This window comes from Conger conger, chromosome 16, assembly GCF_963514075.1.
Source record: "Conger conger chromosome 16, fConCon1.1, whole genome shotgun sequence".
NCBI classification, from domain to species: domain Eukaryota; kingdom Metazoa; phylum Chordata; class Actinopteri; order Anguilliformes; family Congridae; genus Conger; species Conger conger.
The window spans coordinates 40111555-40135496 of NC_083775.1; the positions used below are offsets into that span (position 1 = coordinate 40111555).

General features: G+C 49.0%; 1 protein-coding gene across 1 annotated transcript in view; it reads left to right on the forward strand.

Annotated features, from left to right (window-relative positions):
* Positions 1–20694, forward strand: part of LOC133115389 (major vault protein-like) — a 39359-nt gene extending 18665 nt beyond the window's left edge. Inside the window, exons 6-17 of the mRNA XM_061225278.1 lie at positions 2163–2257; positions 3794–4030; positions 4927–5154; positions 5685–5882; positions 5993–6231; positions 7707–7904; positions 9632–9776; positions 13612–13823; positions 14771–14887; positions 16119–16245; positions 16654–16842; positions 19499–20694. Coding sequence (XP_061081262.1) covers positions 2163–2257; positions 3794–4030; positions 4927–5154; positions 5685–5882; positions 5993–6231; positions 7707–7904; positions 9632–9776; positions 13612–13823; positions 14771–14887; positions 16119–16245; positions 16654–16842; positions 19499–19618 — 2105 coding nt within the window. The 3' untranslated portion in view covers positions 19619–20694. The remainder of the gene's footprint in view (positions 1–2162; positions 2258–3793; positions 4031–4926; positions 5155–5684; positions 5883–5992; positions 6232–7706; positions 7905–9631; positions 9777–13611; positions 13824–14770; positions 14888–16118; positions 16246–16653; positions 16843–19498) is intronic.
* The last annotated feature ends 3248 nt before the right edge of the window (positions 20695–23942 follow it).

Sequence of the window (23942 nt, forward strand, 5' to 3'; positions counted from 1 at the left end):
TGTCCCAAAACTCTCCCTGTGTGTGTGTGTGTCCCAAAACTCTCCCTGTGTGTGTGTGTGTGTCCCAAAACTCTCCCTGTGTGTGTGTGTGTGTCCCAGAACTCTCCCTGTGTGTGTGTCCCAGAACTCTCCCTGTGTGTGTGTGTCCCAAAACTCTCCCTGTGTGTGTGTGTGTCCCAAAACTCTCCCTGTGTGTGTGTGTGTCCCAAAACTCTCCCTGTGTGTGTGTGTGTCCCAAAACTCTCCCTGTGTGTGTGTGTCCCAAAACTCTCCCTGTGTGTGTGTGTGTGTGTGTGTGTCCCAAAACTCTCCCTGTGTGTCCCAAAACTCTCCCTGTGTGTCCCAAAACTCTCCCTGTGTGTGTGTCCCAGAACTCTCCCTGTGTGTGTGTGTGTCCCAAAACTCTCCCTGTGTGTGTGTGTCCCACAACTCTCCCTGTGTGTGTGTGTGTCCCACAACTCTCCCTGTGTGTGTGTGTGTGTGTCCCACAACTCTCCCTGTGTGTGTGTGTGTGTGTCCCACAACTCTCCCTGTGTGTGTGTGTGTGTCCCACAACTCTCCCTGTGTGTGTGTGTGTGTCCCACAACTCTCCCTGTGTGTGTGTGTGTGTCCCACAACTCTCCCTGTGTGTGTGTGTGTCCCACAACTCTCCCTGTGTGTGTGTGTGTCCCACAACTCTCCCTGTGTGTGTGTGTGTCCCACAACTCTCCCTGTGTGTGTGTGTGTGTGTGTGTGTGTGTGTCCCAAAACTGTCCCTGTGTGTTTGTCCCAAAACTCTCCCTGTGTGTGTGTGTGTGTGTGTCCCAAAACTCTCCCTGTGTGTGTGTGTGTGTGTCCCAAAACTCTCCCTGTGTGTCCCAAAACTCTCCCTGTGTGTCCCAAAACTCTCCCTGTGTGTCCCAAAACTCTCCCTGTGTGTCCCAAAACTCTCCCTGTGTGTGTGTCCCAGAACTCTCCCTGTGTGTGTGTGTCCCAAAACTCTCCCTGTGTGTGTGTGTCCCAAAACTCTCCCTGTGTGTGTGTGTGTGTGTCCCAAAACTCTCCCTGTGTGTGTGTGTGTGTCCCAAAACTCTCCCTGTGTGTGTGTGTCCCAGAACTCTCCCTGTGTGTGTGTGTGTCCCAAAACTCTCCCTGTGTGTGTGTGTGTCCCAAAACTCTCCCTGTGTGTGTGTGTGTGTCCCAAAACTCTCCCTGTGTGTGTGTGTGTCCCAGAACTCTCCCTGTGTGTGTGTCCCAGAACTCTCCCTGTGTGTGTGTGTCCCAAAACTCTCCCTGTGTGTGTGTGTGTCCCAAAACTCTCCCTGTGTGTGTGTGTGTCCCAAAACTCTCCCTGTGTGTGTGTGTGTCCCAAAACTCTCCCTGTGTGTGTGTGTGTCCCAAAACTCTCCCTGTGTGTGTGTGTGTGTGTGTCCCAAAACTCTCCCTGTGTGTCCCAAAACTCTCCCTGTGTGTCCCAAAACTCTCCCTGTGTGTCCCAAAACTCTCCCTGTGTGTGTGTCCCAGAACTCTCCCTGTGTGTGTGTGTGTCCCAAAACTCTCCCTGTGTGTGTGTGTGTCCCAAAACTCTCCCTGTGTGTGTGTGTGTCCCAAAACTCTCCCTGTGTGTGTGTGTCCCAAAACTCTCCCTGTGTGTGTGTGTGTCCCAAAACTCTCCCTGTGTGTGTGTGTCCCAGAACTCTCCCTGTGTGTGTGTGTCCCAGAACTCTCCCTGTGTGTGTGTGTGTCCCAGAACTCTCCCTGTGTGTGTGTGTGTCCCAAAACTCTCCCTGTGTGTGTGTGTCCCAAAACTCTCCCTGTGTGTGTGTGTCCCAAAACTCTCCCTGTGTGTGTGTGTCCCAAAACTCTCCCTGTGTGTGTGTGTCCCAAAACTCTCCCTGTGTGTCCCAAAACTCTCCCTGTGTGTGTGTCCCCCAAAACTCTCCCTGTGTGTGTCCCAAAACTCCCCTCTCTCTCTCTCTCTCTCTCCCCTTCATGCTTGTTCTCTCTCTCTCCCCCCTTCATGCTTGTTCTCTCTCTCTCTCTCTCTCTCTCTCTCTCTCTCTCTCTCTCTCTCCTTCATGCTTGTTCTCTCTCTCTCTCTCTCTCTCTCTCTCTCTCTCTCTCTCTCTCTCTCCTTCATGCTTGTTCTCTCTCTCTCTCCTTTGTTCTGTTGCTCCGATCAGGTGAGGAGTGGCAGGTGAGCAAGGTGGGGGCATACCTGCCTGGAGTTTATGAGGAGGTGATAGACATCGTCAACGCTTTCATCCTCACCGACAAGGTGACCTTCTTCCTCATTGCTGCATATCTGTAGTTTGAGTAAAAAGTCTGTGGGATGTCTGTAGTTTGAGTAAAAAGTCTGTGGGATGTCTGTAGTTTGAGTAAAAAGTCTGTGGAATGTCTAGTTTGAGTAAGTCTTGCACCACTCAGGGTTTTTTTTTTTTTTTTTTTCAAGTGACTTAATGTAATAACTTAACAACACCATGGAATTGGATCCTTTCAAGATTTTGACCGTAGTTGTATAGCTTATTTTTTAATGACATCCTTCGTTGCAGGAGTTGACCCCGAGAACTGCTCCATTCTGCTTTGCAATGCAGTCAAACAAGCCTTCCAATGCCCAAAAATAACCTGCCTCAAAATGATAACTGCATTACCTGAAGGGGGTGTTTCTGCATGTAATCTTCCATCAGTCCATTTCCAACCATTGACGGTTTTACTTGACAGACTACTTTTTCTAGAGGAATCATACATTGTTCTCACCCGCCCCACCCTGTACGCAAGAAATACCCCCTGTTGCCATTCTAGTAGGAAAGTATTTCTACAGTGCAGAACAGTATTGAAAATGAAAATGAATATAAGTATCTAAGTAAGGAGCAATAACTGCTCACAGCTATCTGTTTGATGCATTAGTGTACGCTAAATGAGCTTTTATTTGGTGGGAACCACATTTGGAAGGCATTCCAAGACTTGTTTGCATGGTCCCGCGTCACTATTCTGTGTTGCAAAGCAGTGTGGAGCGGTTGCCAGGGTGACCCATACTCCACAAAGAAAGACGTGACGAAACGATTATCAAAACTGATCAGCATGGTGGAATTAGTTTGTAAATGTGGGTCCAAATGGGTCAGAAAATGCAAGTTATCCTTTAAATCTTCTATGCGTCCAATACCTGTCCAATACACACTGAGGGTGTCTGTGCCCGTGTGTCTGTGCCCGTGTGTCTGTGCCCGTGTGTCTGTGCTGAGCGTGTCTGTGCTCGTGTGTGGTTGCGTCTGCACCCCGCTGAGCGTGTGTGGTTGTGTCTGCACCCCGCTGAGCGTGTGTGGTTGTGTCTGCACCCCGCTGAGCGTGTGTGGTTGTGTCTGCACCCCGCTGAGCGTGTGTGGTTGTGTCTGCACCCCGCTGAGCGTGTGTGGTTGTGTCTGCACCCCGCTGAGCGTGTGTGGTTGTGTCTGCACCCCGCTGAGCGTGTGTGGTTGTGTCTGCACCCCGCTGAGCGTGTGTGGTTGTGTCTGCACCCCGCTGAGCGTGTGTGGTTGTGTCTGCACCCCGCTGAGCGTGTGTGGTTGTGTCTGCACCCCGCTGAGCGTGTGCGGTTGTGTCTGCACCCCGCTGAGCGTGTGTGGTTGTGTCTGCACCCCGCTGAGCGTGTGTGGTTGTGTCTGCACCCCGCTGAGCGTGTGCGGTTGTGTCTGCACCCCGCTCAGCGTGTGCGGTTGTGTCTGCACCCCGCTGAGCGTGTGCGGTTGTGTCTGCACCCCGCTCAGCGTGTGCGGTTGTGTCTGCACCCCGCTGAGCGTGCCTCTCCTCGGTCTCTCAGAAAGCTCTGCACGTGCGGGCCTTGCGGCCGTTCCGGGCTGAGGGCGGGCGGGACCGGCGCACGGGGGAGGAGTGGCTGGTCACCCTGGAAGACCGCGAGGTCCACATCCCGTCCGTGTCCGAGGAGGTGGTGGGCGTGGTGGAGGTGACGGTGCTGAGCTCCCGGCAGTACTGCGTGGTGCTGGACCCGGTGGGAGCTGACGGCAAGCCCCAGCTGGGCCAGAAACGCGTGGTCAAGGTGAGGGAATCCACCGTGCCTGCGTTCCCCTCCTCTCCAGTGACGGTGGAAAGTGTCCATGGGCCTACCTCTGTAACCATGGGCCTACCTCTGTGTCCATGGGCCTACCTCTGTGTCCATGGGCCTACCTCTGTGTCCATGGGCCTACCTCTGTGTCCATGGGCCTACCTCTGTGTCCATGGGCCTACCTCTGTAACCATGGGCCTACCTCTGTAACCATGGGCCTACCTCTGTAACCATGGGCCTACCTGCGTGCCCGTCTGCGTGCTGGTTTTTGTTCCAATCTTTAGTTTTAGTTTTCCAACAGTTCTATAAACTGGTTCACTCCTGTACAGTCAAATATTTAGAATACACTTGTAGTCTGTGGCTGTAACTGTTGCTTATACAGTAAAAATGGCAGTTCATGATATGATTGAACTCTTTCAATGATTAAGAGCAGGACTTATGACACTGATCGGCCCTCGTTCTGCACCCTGCCATAGACTCATTCCAATCGCTTATTGTAGTGGGATCTAAAGAGACGCTTTTGTTAAATTGGGTTTCCCAAACACATTCAATATGTTGTACGAGGAATTAAGAGGCTTTCAGGAAACACACCGCAGATCTGCTCGTAATAACTGACAGGGTGCCTGTATTGCTGTTAACTGTCAGGGCCCAGGTGTGATGGCGCTGCAGAGAGCAGGAGTTTATAAATAACTAGTAAATAAAAGTAAGTAAATAAAGCCGGAGACTAAAGTTACATCCTAACACCGCACGCTTGAGAGATTAACTTTTGCTTCTAATGTGAAAGCTGCACTTGTATTTTGTTTGTATATAATTTAGTAAAATGTGTGTGCGTGTGCGTGTGCGTGTGCGTGTGCGTGTGTATGTGTGTGTGTATGTGTGTGTGCGTTCAGGGGGAGAAGTCGTTCTTCCTCCAGCCCGGGGAGACTCTGGAGCAGGGGATCCAGGATGTCTACGTCCTGTCTGAGGAGGAGGGCCTGGTGCTGCGAGCCGTGGAGGCCTTCCTGGACACTGACGGGGTGAGGAAGAAACGCAAAGGAGGAAGAGGAAGGGAGGGAGAGATTGAGAAGGAAAAGAGGAGGAAGACCAAACCGGAGGCAGTTGCTGTGCACAGTGGAAAGGTGCGTGTGAGGGGAGGGGAGGAAAGAGGGAGGAAAGAGGGATTTGGGGGGATTTCACTTTAGCATTAGCAACACCTTCAGTTCACCTTCAGTGAATTACCAGAGACGCTCTGAGCAGCCACGGGCCGGACACCCACGGCTTTACTCCTGGAGAAGGTTTCAGAAACGGGGAATGCGCTCTAGCAGTGGAATTGAGGTTGTTTTTTTGAAAGAACCGTCTTGTGTAACCTCCTCCCAAAAGCTCTGTGCCCCTCCTGTGACTTCCTTTCTTTTCCTCCGTTTAACCTCCGTTCGGCCTCCCTCCATCCCTCCTCCTCCCTCCCTCCCTCCCTCCATCCCTCCCTTTATTCCTCCCTTCATTCCTCCATCTGCTGCTCTTCCACCCGTTGGCTCAGTACACCAAGCTGTCCCTTCTCCTCTGTCTTAGCCCTCTGACCCTGCTCTTCATGCTCTCTCTCTCCCCCTCTCTCCCCCTCTCTCCCCCTCTCTCCCCCTCTCTTCCCCTCTCTCCCCCTCTCTCCCTCTGTCAGGCTGAAGAGGAGGAGTCCGGGGAGGGGGAGGGTGGTTTGGGCGAGGGGCAGGTCCTCCGGCGCCCGGGGGACCGCTGGATGCTGCGGGGGCCGATGGAGTACGTGCCCCCTGCCAGCGTGGAGGTGCTGTTGCGGCGCGAGGCCATCCCGCTGGATGAGAACGAGGGCATCTACGTGCGGGACATGAAGACCGGGAAGGTGAGGCCCGCGTTCAGCACCCCTGCTTCACACTGACCGGCGTAGCGCCATGGTGGCTGACTGCAGCTACATATGAATGAGTCTCACCAGTTGTGCTGCATTGTGGGCAGGTCCGCGCTGTGATTGGCCACACCTACATGCTGACGCAGGATGAGGAGCTGTGGGAGAAGGAGCTGCCGCAGAACGTGGAGCTGCTCCTGCAGTCTGGCCGGGACGCCCTGGCCGACCGCGGCCGCAGGGGTTCCCCGCTGGTGGAGGCCCCTCCCAGAGACAGAACCAGGGTTGTGACCTATAGAGTCCCCCATAATGCCGCGCTGCAGGTCTATGACTACCGAGAGAAGTCAGCCAGGTAGCCCCCTCCCCCGCTGTTCTGCCCCCCCCCCCCGCTGTTCTGCCCTCTCCTCTCCCCCCCCCCCCCCCGCTGTTCTGCCCTCTCCTCTCCCCCCCCTGCTGTTCTGCCCTCTCCTCTCCCCCCCGCTGTTCTGCCCTCCCCCCTCCACTGTTCTGCCCTCCCCCCCGCTGTTCTGCCCTCTCCTCTCCCCCCCCCCGCTGTTCTGCCCTCTCCTCTCCCCCCCCGCTGTTCTGCCCTCTCCTCTCCCTCCCCCCGCTGTTCTGCCCTCTCCTCTCCCTCCCCCCGCTGTTCTGCCCTCTCCTCCCCCGCCGCTGTTCTGCCCTCTCCTCTCCCCCCCCGCTGTTCTGCCCTCTCCTCTCCCTCCCCCCGCTGTTCTGCCCTCTCCTCCCCCCCGCTGTTCTGCCCTTTCCTCTCCCCTCCCGCTGTTCTGCCCTCTCCTCTCCCCCCGCTGTTCTGCCCCCTCCTCCCCCGCCGCTGTTCTGCCCTCTCCTCTCCCCCCCCGCTGTTCTGCCCTCTCCTCTCCCTCCCCCCGCTGTTCTGCCCTCTCCTCCCCCCCGCTGTTCTGCCCTTTCCTCTCCCCTCCCGCTGTTCTGCCCTCTCCTCTCCCCCCCGCTGTTCTGCCCTCTCCTCTCCCCCCCTGCTGTTCTGCCCTCTCCTCTCCCCCCCGCTGTTCTGCCCTCTCCTCTCCCCCCCTGCTGTTCTGCCCTCTCCTCTCCCCCCCCGCTGTTCTGCCCTCTCCTCTCCCCCCCGCTGTTCTGCCCTCTCCTCTCCCCCCCCCGCTGTTCTGCCCTCTCCTCTCCCCCCCCCGCTGTTCTGCCCTCTCCTCTCCCCCCCCCGCTGGTCTGCCCTCTCCCCCCCCCCCCCCCCCCGCTGGTCTGCCCTCTCCTCTCCCCCCCCCCGCTGTCCTGCCCTCTCCTCCCCCCCCCCCCCGCTGTCCTGCCCTCTCCTCCCCCCCCCCCCCGCTGTTCTGCCCTCTCCTCTACCCCCCCCGCTGTGCTGCCCTCTCCTCCCCCCCCCCCGCTGTTCTGCCCTCTCCTCTCCCCCCCCGCTGTTCTGCCCTCTCCTCTACCCCCCCCCCCGCTGTCCTGCCCTCTCCTCCCCCCCCCCCCCGCTGTCCTGCCCTCTCCTCCCCCCCCCCCCGCTGTTCTGCCCTCTCCTCTGCCCCCCCGCTGTTCTGCCCTCTCCTCTGCCCCCCCCCGCTGTTCTGTCCTCACAAGCACAGGGATTTGGCAGCGTTGTAAATGGTCCTCCGTCTTCTCTCTGCACCCCTCTCCTTAAATTGGGACTTGCCAATATTCTCCATATTCTGCCTTTTATCTTCAGGACAAAATCTAGTGTGTTATTTCTGTGCCTCTTAACTACTTGCATTGTAATATTACGATGATGCCATGTATTACATGGTCAGTCTGTTCTGTTGTAGTCCATGTCTAACAGAGAGATGGGTCTGAAATGTGTGTCTCTGGCCCTGCCAGGGTGGTGTTTGGGCCGGACAGGGTGATGCTGGCCCCTGACGAGCAGTTCACCGTCCTCTCCCTGTCAGGGGACAAACCCAAACGGCCCAACGTCATCAAGGCCATCTGCCTTCTGCTGGGGCCCGACTTCTGCACTGACATCATCACCATAGAGACGGCTGACCACGCCCGTCTGCAACTGCAGCTTTCTTACAACTGGTATTCTCTGTCTGCCGCCTCTGTCTGTTAGCCCAACACCCTCCCAGTGCAGTAAAGAGTCATTCCACACCGAGTGAACCAGTGGGTCCCACCTTATGTTCTCACACCCGTCTCGGGCATACATCTTGTTTTTTATGAGTTATGAAAGATTGCGGTTTTTTCTTAGATTTTTTATTATTATTATTTTTTTTTTTAATGTCTGAGTTATGCCTTTTAAAAAAACAAAAATAATAGCAGAAAATACACTCGTGTACATTTTCAGAAGCCTGTAAATCCTGCTCAAATTGTGACTGCAGCGAAGGTCAGTTTCACAAATGTACCTTTACAAGTCTATAAATCCTGTTCGGCAAAACACTCTACGCACTTCCTAAAAAAACTTCAAACCCCAGTTCTGTCACTATAAATATGCAAAAAGTGCACTTATAACAGCATATTTTAGCATCTTTGGACACATTATTTATTATTATTTTTATAATAATAAAGCACATTATTATTGACTCATTATTTCATATTTCAGCGTTGGAGGCAACAGACAATCACAAATCCCCCCCCCCCCCCCCCCACCCCACCAATTTTTGTGATGATACCTTTATTAGAAGAGGAGTTACAGGTTGTTCTAAAATAAAATGCTAATTGTATTGTTTGCTATTATTGATGTTTTGAAGCGAGCCATAACTCAAAACCTATGTGGAATTCACAGAAAATAAAAAAGCAACAAATATTGACAATTACAAGAAAATCAGAGAGAGGTGGGAGTTTTTTCAGAAGTTTTCACATGGAATGCCTCTAAAGCTATTCTATGTAGTGTGTGCACTCCGGTTTTGATGGGTAGACTAGGCTGTGAGCTTGCTCACCATTTGTTTGTTGCATAGAGTAGTGAGTTCATCTCCATGGCTACACCATACTGTGTGTGTGTGTGTGTGTGTCTAATGTAGACATTGACTCATGAGCTCACGTAATTTGTCATGCAGGCCCTTTCACATCTGTCATGCGGTTTAGCTGCTCCGCAGGTTTGGTTAGATCAGGGCTGTCAAACCAGTCCTGTAGGGCTGCAGTGTCTCCTGGTTAGTGGTGCATTTCAGCACGAGTGATGAATTTAAGTCTGTCGTTGGCTAAAGTGTCTGCACACCTTGCTCTCAAGGCCTTAATTGGCTACTGTAGCAGTTCGCATTAGGCCTGCTCTGCTGCTCCCTGTAACTGTTAGCATTAGCCCCATTGAGGAGGCCATGAATACCTGCAGACACTGCGGCCCTCCAGGACTGGAGTTAAACCTGCAGACACAGTGCCCCCTCCAGGACTGGAGTTAAACCTGCAGACACAGTGCCCCCTCCAGGACTGGAGTTACACCTGCAGACACTGCGGCCCTCCAGGACTGGAGTTACACCTGCAGACACTGCGGCCCTCCAGGACTGGAGTTAGACCTGCAGACACTGCGGCCCTCCAGGACTGGAGTTACACCTGCAGACACTGCGGCCCTCCAGGACTGGAGTTAGACCTGCAGACACTGCGGCCCTCCAGGACTGGAGTTAGACCTGCAGACACTGCGGCCCTCCAGGACTGGAGTTAGACCTGCAGACACTGCGGCCCTCCAGGACTGGAGTTAGACCTGCAGACACTGCGGCCCTCCAGGACTGGAGTTTGACACCCCTGGGTTAGATGGTCAATAACGAGTGTGAGTGGAGTTGTGAGGCCCCAGGACGTGACGTTGCGTCCCGTCTGCGTCTCAGGCACTTCGACGTGGCGTCGCGCTCTGACCCCGGACGCTCTGCGGCCCTCTTCTCCGTGCCCGACTTCGTGGGCGACGCCTGCAAGGCCATCGCCTCCAAGGTCCGCGGAGCAGTGGCGTCCGTGCAGTTCGACGACTTCCACAAGGTTTGTGTCTCCCTCATACCTCCCTCCCCCTCTGTCGCTGCTGCTGCCCCCAGATCCTGGAGCTCCCTGCCGTCTCCTCCCCGATACCTGGGACTCCCACACACCCTCTCAGCAGGGCTGCGCGATATGACCTAAATATGCCATAACGTTGTTGAATATTATGATATGAGCTAAATATGCAATATGCCATAACAGTGTTGAATATTATGATATGAGCTAAATATGCTATATGCCATAACGGTATTGAATATTACGATATGCGCTAAATATGCAATATGCCATAACATTGAATATTACGATGCCAATATGACCTGCAATAAATAAGCAGATACTGAAGTGCGCGCTGTTCTGATGATCCTGCTTTAGGTACATGGCTAACATAACACAGTTCTGATGATCCTGCTTTAGGTACATGGCTAACATAGCACAGTTCTGATGATCCTGCTTTAGGTACATGGCTAACATAGCACAGTTCTGATGATCCTGCTTTAGGTACATGGCTAACATAGCACAGTTCTGATGATCCTGCTTTAGGTACATGGCTAACATAGCACATTTAGCACTATGTAGTGTGTGCACTCCGGTTTTGATGGGTAGACTAGGCTGTGAGCTTGCTCACCATTTGTTTGTTGCATAGAGTAGTGAGTTCATCTCCATGGCTACACCATACTGTGTGTGTGTGTGTGTGTGTCTAATGTAGACATTGACTCATGAGCTCACGTAATTTGTCATGCAGGCCCTTTCACATCTGTCATGCGGTTTAGCTGCTCCGCAGGTTTGGTTAGATCAGGGCTGTCAAACCAGTCCTGTAGGGCTGCAGTGTCTCCTGGTTAGTGGTGCATTTCAGCACGAGTGATGAATTTAAGTCTGTCATTGGCTAAAGTGTCTGCACCCCTTGCTCTCAAGGCCTTAATTGGCTACTGTAGCAGTTCGCATTAGGCCTGCTCTGCTGCTCCCTGTAACTGTTAGCATTAGCCCCATTGAGGAGGCCATGAATACCTGCAGACACTGCGGCCCTCCAGGACTGGAGTTAAACCTGCAGACACTGCGGCCCTCCAGGACTGGAGTTAGACCTGCAGACACTGCAGCCCTCCAGGACTGGAGTTAGACCTGCAGACACTGCGGCCCTCCAGGACTGGAGTTAAAGCTGCAGACACTGCGGCCCTCCAGGACTGGAGTTACACCTGCACACACTGCAGCCCTCCAGGACTGGAGTTAGACCTGCAGACACTGCGGCCCTCCAGGACTGGAGTTTGACACCCCTGGGTTAGATGGTCAATAACGAGTGTAAGTGGAGTTATGAAGCCCCAGGAAGTGGGGCTAACATAACACAGTTCTGATGATCCTGCTTTAGGTACATGGCTAACATAACACAGTTCTGATGATCCTGCTTTAGGTACGTGGCTAATAGAACACAGTTCTGATGATCCTGCTTTAGGTACATGGCTAACATGGCCAGCCTATGCCCACTGAATGACAAAAATACTGCCATATGCCATACTGCCATATGCTGTTAATTATTTTACCGTCCTATTGCGTTAAGAGTTTGACTGCTTTTATGTTTGGGGTCAAATTGACCCCAGTAGTTTAAATAAATGCAAAATTATTGCAAAAGAAAAATGGACACTTTGTGTCACCTTGTCCATTGTCTCTGAAATGACTAGCCTTCTAACTATAATTATGCAAAATCGGTGAGAACCTCTCTTTTTAGAGCCTGAGGTACAGGAAGTGAAAGTTTGGCACCTATATGGGAAAGTTCCACCAAAATCATCCAGAAAATCGGTGATAAAAATAAAAATACATATTACATATTGTATTACATATACAGTTACAGAGGGTCAAAATAAGCCCTGCAAAGTTGATACAGGACTTCAGTAAACATAGCATTATATCTATTGCATGTTTGTTATTTTATCCCACCAAAATATAAAATGAAAAAAAATCATACAGTATCAAGATAAAAACCAGTTCACCTTTTTTTCAAGAGATGTCAAACACTGAATGGGGTAAAATTGACCCCAAACATAATAGGAGGGTTAATTAGCCCAATCATTTACATGATCTGTCATTTTTAGCCAGTGATGTACAGTGAGCGCTGTAATTCATTTGACAGTGACTCATTTTTAGTTCTGTAGTCTTTGCAGTTTGAAATGATACAAAGACATTGAGGTTGTGCAGACTGTCCGCTTTAATTTGAGGGTATTTTTATCCATACCACACAAACGTATTTGTTGAATTGGCTTCACAGATGTTTCGTTGGGCAGGTGTATTCATCTGTGTCATTCGTGAATGCAAAGTGGAGCTGATCCTGTCTAGACTTTAATTGTCTTTGGTGATTGCTGTTGGGGTGTGAGATTAAGCTGGTCGGAAAGCTCAGATATGAAAATCAATCAATCAGGAACATTGCACAAATGCCCACGTCAACAGTTTGGTTAATTATTGACAAGAAAAAAGCAACTGGTGAACTCCATTATGTCAAAAGACCCGGTAGACTGAGGAAGTCGACTGTAGTTGATGTCCGGAGAATACACTCTATGGTGAAGAAAACCCCCTGAGATCAAAACGGCCCATCAGAAACATTATTGGACACCTGGGAGCAGATGTAGTTGTGTCAAAGTCTACCATACGTAGAAGACTACACCAGCAGGACTGCACAGGGTACACTACAAGGTACAAACCACTGGTAATTCCTTGATAAGAAGAACAGAAAGGCAAGATTATTTTGCTAAAAAGCACCTAAATGTTCTGGAACTCAAATTGTGGACAGATGAGATGAAGATTAACATGTACCAGAGTGAAAGAGGAAAGTGTGGAGAAAAACGGAAATGCCCATCATCCAAAGCATGCCATGTCATCCGTGAAACATAGTGCAGGAGGCGTTATTGGTTGGGCCTGTACGGCTGCCAGTGGAACCGTCTCACTTGTCTTCAATGATGTGACTGCAGACAGAAGTGGAACAATTAATTCTGAAGCTCAGATAAAACCAAATGCCTCCAAACTTATTGGACGGGATATCATGAAACTTGATTGGCCGAGTCGATCACCAGTTCTGAATCCAATTGAACATGCAAGCTGACAGTCTGCACTGCTTCAACCTCATTGTCAGTGTATACTTTCAAACTCAGTGGTAGAGTAAATAAATAACAAAAAATGTCACTGTCCAATGAATTCCGGTGCTCACTGAAAACAGCAGCTGTTAAATGTTCTTGTCTTAAAGCATTTTATTGTGGTGTAATTTACGAGTGAATTGGCCATAGTGCATATGGCTAATTAGCTGTTTGAGACAGGGTAACTAATGGCAGCAAAATCCTGCATACATACAACTGTCCTCTTGGACGACAGTTGCCCGTCCCTGGCCTAGTGGCTAAAGTGCTTGACCAGGGACATGGAAGATTTGTGGTTCAAGCCCCAGTGTAGCCACAATAAGATCAGCACATCGATTGAGCAAGGCCTTTAACCCCACATGGCTCCGGGGGATTGACCGATGCTTTGTCTAATCAACTACGTTTTTTTTGGATCTAAGCGTCAGCTAAATAAGTTATGGAGTGGTCTCCAACCCTGGTTTGCTGGATTTCGTTATTACTCTGCACTTAAACACTGATTACACACTTAACTCCCCTCACCTGGTCTCAACAGAGTGCTGATCATGAGGTGAAAACAAAAACCGGCAGACCCAGTAGCTCTCCGGGACCAGGGTTGGAGGCCACTGCTGTAATCTAACGTGACTGCAATGTAATGGAATGGTTGACTAGAACCAAAACCGGGGTACATGTCCCGGGGACCCTGGTTGTTTACCCCGGTCCGGTGCCACAGTGAAAGTCCCCTCTCTCTTCAGAACTCCAACCGCATCATCTGCTCAGCGGTGTTCGGCTTTGATGACAAGATGGCGGTGCGCTCCAGCCTGCGTTTCGGGCAGAACGGGCTGGTGATCAGCAGCGTGGACATCCAGTCTGTGGAGCCAGTGGACCAGCGCACACGCGATGCCCTGCAGAAGAGCGTGCAGCTCGCCATCGAGATCACCACCAACTCCCAGGAGGCTGCCGCCCGGTCAGGGTCCTCTCTGTCTGTCTCTGTCTGTCTCTGTCTGTCTCTGTCTGTCTCTGTCTGTCTCTGTCTGTCTCTCTCTGTCTCTCTCTGTCTCTCTCTCTGTCTCTCTCTCTGTCTCTCTCTCTGTCTCTCTCTGTCTCTGCGATTCAAATGTGCTTTATTTGCATGACACGTGAATTGTGCAAAAACCATTGACAATTACAACAATATAGTAATAACCACCGGGGCTGAATGCTTATATGTATGCAAAAATACAAACACACAATGAACACCGACAATACCATGTAGTAGTAGTATTATTATTATTATTATTATTATTATTATTATTTTTGTCCACACCCTCTCTCAAATCATGGAAGGCAGAGATGAACTGGGTTGCCACTCTCCTCTTTCCCCAGAAGGGGGAAATGGCACGATCTTTTCGACTGGCAGGAGGAGGGGGGAAGCGGCCTCATTCAGCCCTGTACACTTTCTCATTCTTTCTGGAGAAGTTAGACGGTTGGAACTATGAAATACAGTCTTATTACGCTAAACTAACACGTTATGCTCACATGGAAATCGAGCCAGTGAATGCAGAAAAATGAAAGACGAGATGTTTGATTTCATTAAGTCTGGGTATGTCCAGAATAATGCGTCCGAATCCATGACTGGAGCTTTTCGATCAGTTCTGTGTAGTAGTTTAATTTTTCCAGTGGCTTTTGGTTATCCTTGATGCTCGACTGCTGTGTTTAAATCCCAGAACTGGTTGTGATTAACTTATTCTTCAATATCATTCAGAGTTTTATCTAGGCATTTTTTTCCGTTCTCACTCACTCACTCACTCACTCACTCACTCACTCACTCACTCACTCACTCACTCACACACTCACACACTCACTCACTCACACACTCACTCACACACTCACTCACTCTCTCACTCACACACTCACTCACACACTCTCTTGCAGGCATGAGGCGGAGCGTCTGGAGCAGGAGGCCAAGGGCCGTCTGGAGAGGCAGAGGATCACAGACCAGGCGGAGGCCGAGAAGGCCCGGAAAGAGCTGCTGGAGCTGGAGGCTCTCAGGTGAAAACACCCTAATGCTAATGCTACAGGGGCTAATGCTAACCGCTACAGGGAGCCACAGAGCAGGCCTAGAGGGGCTAATGCTATTGCTACAGGGAGCGGCCGAGCAAGCCTGCTGGTGCTAATGCTAACTGCTACAGGGAGCCGCAGAGCAGGCCGTGTTACAACAAATTCTTTCCCCCTTGCAAAATGTATCCCCTCCTGGGTCACGTTTCCGGTTCTGTCTCTGCAACGACGTCAATCATATTTGTTGTGTGTAATAGGCTCTGCATCGGCAAGCTAGCAATGCTTTTGTGAATATGTAGTGCTTCATATGTAATATCTTGATTATTTATATACATTGAACCACAATATAGGCGACATCTAGCTAGCTATTTCTCATTTTGCTAGCTAGGGAGCTAACTTAAGCATCGCATCTAAATTTAGGTAGATATATTTATCTACTTCTCTGCATATATTTATTACTGAATGGTTTGCTGTCCGTTTCACATACTAGCTAACGGTACTGATATTAGTCCACCGAGAGATGAGCACTAGCTAGCTATCTCTGTCGCTATGTTAAACTGTAGGGGAATGGCAATTTATATGTTTTGCTAGCTTGCATACACCGGACTAAATAAATGCTTACTGACAGAGTAATGACTAAGCATATGCCGTTCACAAAAAGACACGCTAGCCAGTTGACGCTACCGTACGCATCAGGGGGAATGTATCTTATAGATCGTATCATAGCAACCAACAGATAAAGCTTGACAACCACGCTGTCGACTTGATGCTAACTTGCGCATGAGGGGAACATGACCTGAAACGTGAGTTTTACAGGGGGGATAGAATTTGTTGTGACAGCCTATTGGTGCTAATGCTAACGGCTACAGAGAGCAGCAGAGCAGGCCTACAGGGGCTAATGCTAATGCTAACGGCTGCAGAGAGCAGCAGAGCAGGCCTACAGGGGCTAATGCTAACTGCTGCAGAGAGCAGCAGGGTGAGACCAGGGACTGGATTAAGGATTTCTCCAACAATTCCTTCATATAAATGAGTTTAACAGAGTTGGACTTAAACTGCGGCCCTGCCTCATGCCACCCCCCTGTGTGAACTTTGTTCTTTTGTTTTTTATGGTGTACCTATTGTCTGTCTACTTTGCTTTGATAATGTCATATACTTTACCCCCTACACCACATTCAGTGATTCTGGAGAAGAAACCTTTATGCCTCTCCCTCTCTCCCTCTCTCAGTGCGGCAGTGGAGAGCACAGGTGCAGCAAAAGCGGAGGCGCAGTCCAGAGCTGAAGCAGCCCGCATACAGGGAGAGGCGGCCGTGAACGAGGCCAAGCTGAAGGCCGAGGCCCAGCGGATAGAGGCTGTGTGTACCAGCACATCCCTGAACCTCCCTGAACCCCTGAACCTCCCTGTCCTACACCCCTGAACCCCTGAGCCTCCCTGTCCTACACCCCTGAACCCCTGAGTCTCCCTGTCCTACACCCCTGATTCCCTGAACCCCCCGTCCTACACCCCTGAACCCCTGAACCTCCCTGTCCTACACCCCTGATTCCCTGAACCTCCCTGTCCTACACCCCTGAACCCCTGAGCCTCCTGTCCTACACCTCTGAACCCCTGAGCCTCCTGTCCTACACCCCTGAACCCCTGAGCCTCCTGTCCTTCACCCCTGATTCCCTGAACCCCCTGTCCTACACCCCTGAACCTCCTGTCCTACAGCCCTCCCTGTTCACCCCTGAATGAGGGCATGACCTCTGACCTGTGTGCCCCTCAGGAGGCGGAGCTGGCGCGGCTGGCGCAGGCGCGGGAGCAGGAGCTCTCCTACCAGCAGGAGAGGAACCGGCTGGAGGTGGAGAAGCAGGAGAAGCTCGGCGCGATCGAGAACCTGCGCTTCCGGGAGCTGGTGAGCAGCCTGGGGAGTGACACTCTGAAGGAGATGGCCCGGGCCGGGCCTGAGCTACAGGTAACGCCTCCCTCACTTACCTGTGTGACCTGTTCCTCTGTTCGTCTGTGTGACCAGTTTGCCTGTTCGTCTGTGTGACCAGTTCCTCTGTTCGTCTGTGTGACCGGTTTGCCTGTTCGTCTGTGTGACCAGTTTGCCTGTTCGTCTGTGTGACCAGTTTGCCTGTTCGTCTGTGTGACCAGTTTGCCTGTTCGTCTGTGTGACCAGTTTGCCTGTTCGTCTGTGTGACCAGTTTGCCTGTTCGTCTGTGTGACCAGTTTGCCTGTTCGTCTGTGTGACCAGTTTGCCTGTTCGTCTGTGTGACCAGTTTGCCTGTTCGTCTGTGTGACCAGTTTGCCTGTTCGTCTGTGTGACCAGTTTGCCTGTTCGTCTGTGTGACCAGTTTGCCTGTTCGTCTGTGTGACCAGTTTGCCTGTTCGTCTGTGTGACCTGTTCGTCTGTGTGACCAGTTTGCCTGTTCGTCTGTGTGACCTGTTCGTCTGTGTGACCTGTTCGTCTGTGTGACCTGTTCGTCTGTGTGACCTGTTTGTCTGTGTGACCTGTTCGTCTGTGTGACCAGTTTGCCTGTTCGTCTGTGTGACCAGTTTGCCTGTTCGTCTGTGTGACCTGTTCGTCTGTGTGACCTGTTCGTCTGTGTGACCTGTTCGTCTGTGTGACCTGTTCGTCTGTGTGACCTGCTCCTCTGTGTGACCTGTTCGTCTGTGTGACCTGTTCGTCTGTGTGACCTGCTCGTCTGTGTGACCTGTTCGTCTGTGTGACCTGTTCGTCTGTGTGACCTGCTCGTCTGTGTGACCTGCTCGTCTGTGTGACCTGTTCGTCTGTGTGACCTGTTCGTCTGTGTGACCTGCTCGTCTGTGTGACCTGCTCGTCTGTGTGACCTGCTCCTCTGTGTGACCTGTTCGTCTGTGTGACCTGTTCGTCTGTGTGACCTGTTCGTCTGTGTGACCTGCTCGTCTGTGTGACCTGCTCGTCTGCTCCTCTGTATGACCTGCTGTGAATGGCCGATGGCACAGAGCATCTTCCATTTATTCCGCTTCATGTAACCATCGTCAGCCCGTCGTTAATTTGAGCACAGGCACAACATATCTGTCGAGTGGGGAGTTCGTTGGCACCAATGCCAGATCTGCCTCTCGGTCTGGCCTTCATTTTAGTGAATGTATGAGCATTCATACATGGCACCATTCATCCTTTTTAAGAATTGGGGTTGTTAGCTGTTCAGTGGGTGGACCCCCATCTGGGTGACGCACGGCGGCCATTTTGTGCCAGCCGATAAGTGCCCCAGGATCTTTGATTCCCAATAAAGTCTCATCTGAAAGATGGCATCTTTCTGAACTGTGACATGGTTTTATTTTTTGGTCCCCTACTGGAGCTCCACCCAGAAATGCTGAAACATTGTCTGGCCTAAATTCAGCCAACAGTTTCCCTTAACATTTGACTTTAAACTGTCTGGATGAGCAAAAATGGTAGCACTTGCATGTTTGGATCTAAATTAATTTAGTATGAGCTGACTGTATCTGGGCCCTGGTGTGATGGCCAGGTCACCTAGTAAAGAGTGTTGAGGTCTGTGAGAATATGAACTTTCCACTGTGAAAGTGAATTGTTCTGGAATTTTCCGTGCCTGTCACTTCATCTGAAAAGCATCTTAACAGGTCCTGGCCTCTGTGTAGTCGGTGAGGATTTGGTAGCTGGTGCTAACAGAAAGGGAGAGACGACACACACATGGACATTTATACACGTACACACACGTACACAAGTACTATACTGGCCACAACAGGATTTGGTCATTTGTACACTTGGTTTTTCTTTTGCATTTCCATTTCATCCAATGAACTGTGTGACTGCTGAATAGGCAGCTAAGCAGAAATTAACTTTGCTATTTCCCTGTTTATATACACTCAGTGAGCACTTTTTAGACTTCTGCTGCTCTAGCCTACCCATTAAGAGTTATGATGTGTTGTGTGTTCAGAGATGCCTTTCTGCACACCACTGTTGTAATGTTAGTTATTTGCCTTACTGTCAGCTTTGACCAGTCTGGCCATTCTCCTGTGACGTCTCATTAACAAGCCATTTCTGTCTGCAGAACTGCTGCTCACTGGATTTGTTTTATTTTTTGCACCATTCTTTGCAAAGTTTAGAGACTAGTGTGTGTGGAAATCACAGGAGATCAGCAGTTTCTGAGAGACTCAAACCACCCGGTCTACCATCAACAATCATTCCACTGTCAAAGTCACTTAGATCAACCATAGGAATGGGGAAAAAATTTGATGTGAACATTAACTGAAGCTCCTGACCCATATCTGCATGTTGCACTGCTGCCACACAATATTCTGATTAGGTAATCGCATTAATTAGTAGGTGTACTAAAGTAAAAATGCAGGATTTTTCCTTGAAAATATTCTAAAATATCCATGCAAAGCACATCTATGATGCCTTATAAATCTCTGTTTGCCCTCCTTTGTCAAATCCGTGTTCCTTTACCTGCATTTGTAATTGTAAATTGGGGTTGGGGTGCTTCTTGGCGTAGCTTCATTTGGACAATTCTTTATGTTGTGGCCGTAGAGCGTCTATAAGCCTGTGTGAGTTTCCCATCTGGCTACGAAGTGCTGTGCGTGTGTGTCTGTCTGTATGACTCTGACGGCATCTCCCTCTCTCTTAGGTGAAACTCCTTCAGTCCTTGGGGCTCAAGTCCACTCTGATCACTGACGGATCCTCTCCCATCAACCTCTTCAGTACCGCCAATGGCCTGCTGGGGGCGCTGCAGGGCAAGGACGAGTGAGAGGGAAGAGGAGAGCGGGAAGGATGTTCTGCAGTGCACCCTGGCGAAAATGGGAGGGGTGGAAATGGAGGTGATAGCTTGAATACGAGTGGTGGAGGGTTGTTGAGAAATCAGAAGGATTGTTTTGCTTACATACATGCTTGCTTTGAATAAGGCACGTGCACTGAATCCCAAGGTTTGGAGGCCAGGAACATGCAGTAGGGTATTTAGACGTTCTGTAGACCTGTACTGGGATCACCTTACTGCTGAAGAAGTGCAGTGGCACACAAACGTTCTGGTACGTGTGAAACGCTTTATCTTCACCGCAGCAAATGTACTTTGGCTGGAAATCTGACCCCGTTGTAACAATATGTGCATTCCTCTGCATGTTTCAGATGAAGGGATCATATTCATATTCATACAGCATATTGCAGCATATATTCTCTCTATATTCTCTTTATTTGCACAGAAAATGTTTGCAAGGATAGTCCAAGTCTCACAAGTACCACCATGTTTTGGAAAGAAATGTCCATGCTGCCACAGACGCTTCTGTTTTTACACAAAACTAAAGTTGGTGTGGTGGTGAGGCCAGTGAGGTACTGCTCGCCATTCCTGTACGGCTGGCTTCTGAAGCCTTCTAAAACATTTTGCACTCCTTATGCAAAAAAGGAAAATGCACACCTTGTTTGATGAGGTGCTGACCCTGGAATCTTGAAAGCAAAACTTTTTGCACACTTAATTCCAATGCAGTTTAATTGGCAATGTTGGGGCCTTCCTCAGGACTAGTTTACTCTCCTTCCCTGGAAGTAGACGCTGTCTGCTGCCATCAAGCCACCTCTTTCCAGTCCCATCCACTTGTACCCAATCACATAAGTATGTTTACTACAGAATCATACGTACTATTCCTAAGATCTGAAATCGTATCGCTGTAAGACCGTATTTGCACCTTATATACATTACAAGGGCTCTAGTGAGACTTGGACTCATTAAGAATGTACTGTATTTGAAATGGAAGCTGAACACCATTGTGCTTTACTCCTAAATGCTACATTGTCGCATCTGAAACCAGACTTGCAATAAACTGACCTTAAAGGAAACGTGGTTTGGTTCTTCTTTGTGAAAAACCGAAGGTTTTATTTCTAAATTAAAACATTCAATCTTTTATTTATTTATTTATTTATTTTTAAACTCTACTGCATCGTACAAAGAATTTGTCAGTAAGCTTCACAGTTTACCCAAGTCTAAACCCACACAGACCAAGCCAGAGGCAGTGGCAAAGATAAACTCTCTGGATGACGTGTGTAGCACATTCATACAACTGAATGCAATTGCTTTACAGAGTAGTAAAAAGAAAAAAAACAAAGATTGATTTGACAATGCACAAAACAGTTTAAAATCAAAGGTGAAATACAATTCAGTTCAATAGAGTTAAAAATACTGTCTGGGTTTAAATAAACCACTGTTTTACCAGGGACCATACCTACATGTGTGATGAACTTGGAGATTACCACACAAAAAACCATTATGGGATACCAGGATCCCTGCAGGATTTAAATCCAAGCATAAAAATATTAGGAAAATTTACATTTTCTTTGTTTTGCCACGTTAAATAGCCATGTCCAGCAGGGCATAGTCCCTTTTCCCGGGGTTAGAACAGCTCGTTATCTGGAAGATGGTTGGAGCGCGATGCACACCTCTTGTGGTGTTTGTTGTATTTAGAGGGCATGAATGAATTACATTTGGTGGAATCCCCCCGTCTCCCCCCGATGTACACTCCCAATGCAAACGGCAGGAGGAGGATTTGCCGTTGGCCTTCCACACATTAAAAATGCAAAGCCGTACTCAAACAGTCACACACTGTATTTGCATTCACTTCCGACAACGTGGAACCTCCTGGCCCTCCGCTGCCCCCACTGTGTCAGAGTTAAAGACGCGGGTCTGTTTGACATCTGGCCTGGCGCCTTGCAGTACGGAGCCACACACGCCAGCATCCTCTTGGCCTTCAGAAAACTCCTCTCCATCCCCTCAGCCAGAATCTCATTCAGCACGGGACGTTTGGAGGGGTGGCATGATCCAGTCTCTAATCAGGTTATACAAGAACACACAAATTATAAGGCGTTCATAAGGAGTTAGAAAAAACCCAAAAAGGTACATAGTGCATAGATTTGATTTACTGTTAATTTTAGATGTATACGAGCTACAACATAATTGTACTACTTTCTGATTAATTTACAGTCATTACGATTCTTTGGATATTCTTTATTTTAAAGGGGATTTATCATTTCATCATCACTTTGATTACGTTAACCTGATGTAGTAAATGCAGTAAGGCACTTGAATTGGGCATTTCTGCTTATGTGGCTGTTGCATACCCACGATCCCTCGAAATCTGAAATGCGATGTAGAAACTTCCAATCTCTTTAATATACTGCAGAATGAGAGGGTACTGCCAGATCTCATCTTGTCAATGTACTGTCTAAAAAGCGTGCATGTCTACTTTTGCAGGGAGTAGCCTAATGGCAAATGGTCTGCATTTATATAGCGCCTTTATCCACAGTGCTGCACAATTGTTGGTTCTCATTCACCCTTTCTCACACCAACAGCGGTTGGCTGCCAGATGACTGCTCTTACCACCTCAGCCAATGTTGCCCCCCTACTTAGTGTGCGATGTGCTCCCGAATTCAGGCAGCAAGTGAAGTTAAGCAGGCAACATTTTATTTAACTACAGTGTATTTAAACTCCCCGGGTGATGCATATTTCCGAGGTTCGCTGAGTGTATTCAGAAGTTCAGTGATTCGGGAGCACACGTCTCAGGAAGTACATTCTTCTTTCTAGGAGGTCCAGCCGAGAGGAAGAGGTGGGACCATTTCTGTTCAACCGTAGTCCAGTAAATCAGAGAGGAGGAGGCAGTGTACTAGTAAGCAAGCCGTTTCAGACACGGCCTACCCCTGGTCTTAGAAATAAGGTGTGCAGACTATTGGTCAATCAGTTACTTAAATTGAGCACTAAACTGTTATCCTTTAGGATGTTGAGTTTCAGTTTCCCGTTTTATTGCACAATAATTCCCTCTCATAAAAATGTGCTGCGCGAATCATATAATGCACTGTCTTTAGATTCTCTCTATGCTTGTCCTTTAACTATCTATATGTTGACTGTTGAAACAAAGCAAAAAATGTACTTTCCCACCTGCCGTTCTTTCCGATGGCAAATCTTACATTTTCAATGTAATTTCTTTTCAAAGTGGTTCAATTGTATCCACCACGACCTAAAAGAAACAATCCTAAAATGGCTATATGTGGAACAGAAACGAAAAATTCTTGCTCGAAAAGGCAACGCAATTTCCCAGTATGACGGACTAACGTTACTTCAATCCAGATAGGATAAGCGTCTGAATCCAGAGACCCTCCCCTATGTAGAAAATCTCTGATGAAACGCCCGGACCGGACGCACAGGAAGCAATAAATGAAATGTAAGATCTTCGTCTAGAGTTTAGCAGTCTACAATAACTAATACTTTATTTCAGTTCAGAGAAATTGCGCGTATTGTTTATTGATAGTAGTGTTAGCCTACTTAGACGACCACTATCAAGCTTTTTCTTACTTGGTTTACAAATGGGTCAAACGTTAGCTACCGTTAGCTTTTACTTATCAAATGTTACGAAATATAGTGTAACGACATTTTATTTAGGCATGGAGATAGCTAGTTTATGAGCGTTAGGTTGTGTACTAGGGAGCTCAGTGATTTAAAACAAAAAAAACAAACAAACAAAAAATTTGTTAGAGGAAAAACTCATAGGCTATTTTAGTTATATATATAATCACCATCCCCTGCTTATTGGCTAGCTCTTTCGCACGCGGCTTGAGACTCCAAAATTCAAAAATGATTCGGAGCAGTAACGTTAGTCAGGACACGTCCACCATAACGATGCTAATACAGTTGAGCATGCTACGTGCGTCTCTTTCCCGTTGTAGAAATCTGAAGTAATTACGAAACAGAATGTTTCACGGATAAGCGGCTGTAAAGAACTTGAGGTATGTTAGCATAAACTAACACAGTCGTTACTCGAAGTTAGCTTCTAACGTGAGTTAATTTTAGCAACTCTTGTTTAGTCCTTGGCTAGCTTGTTTTCACAGACACATATTACGCTTAGTCCTGGACTAAAATGTGTTTTGTATGGAGATTCACCATGGGAAATGCAATTTAATCTGGGAGTAGTAAAGCTTAATCTTTATCTGTGAAACTGAACTAAAAGTATATGCTACATGAAAATGGCTCGAAATAGCTAATTGTAGAAATTAGGGGTGGATTGTGCCTGTCATAAAAACAGGCTGCAGGTGGGTTCCTT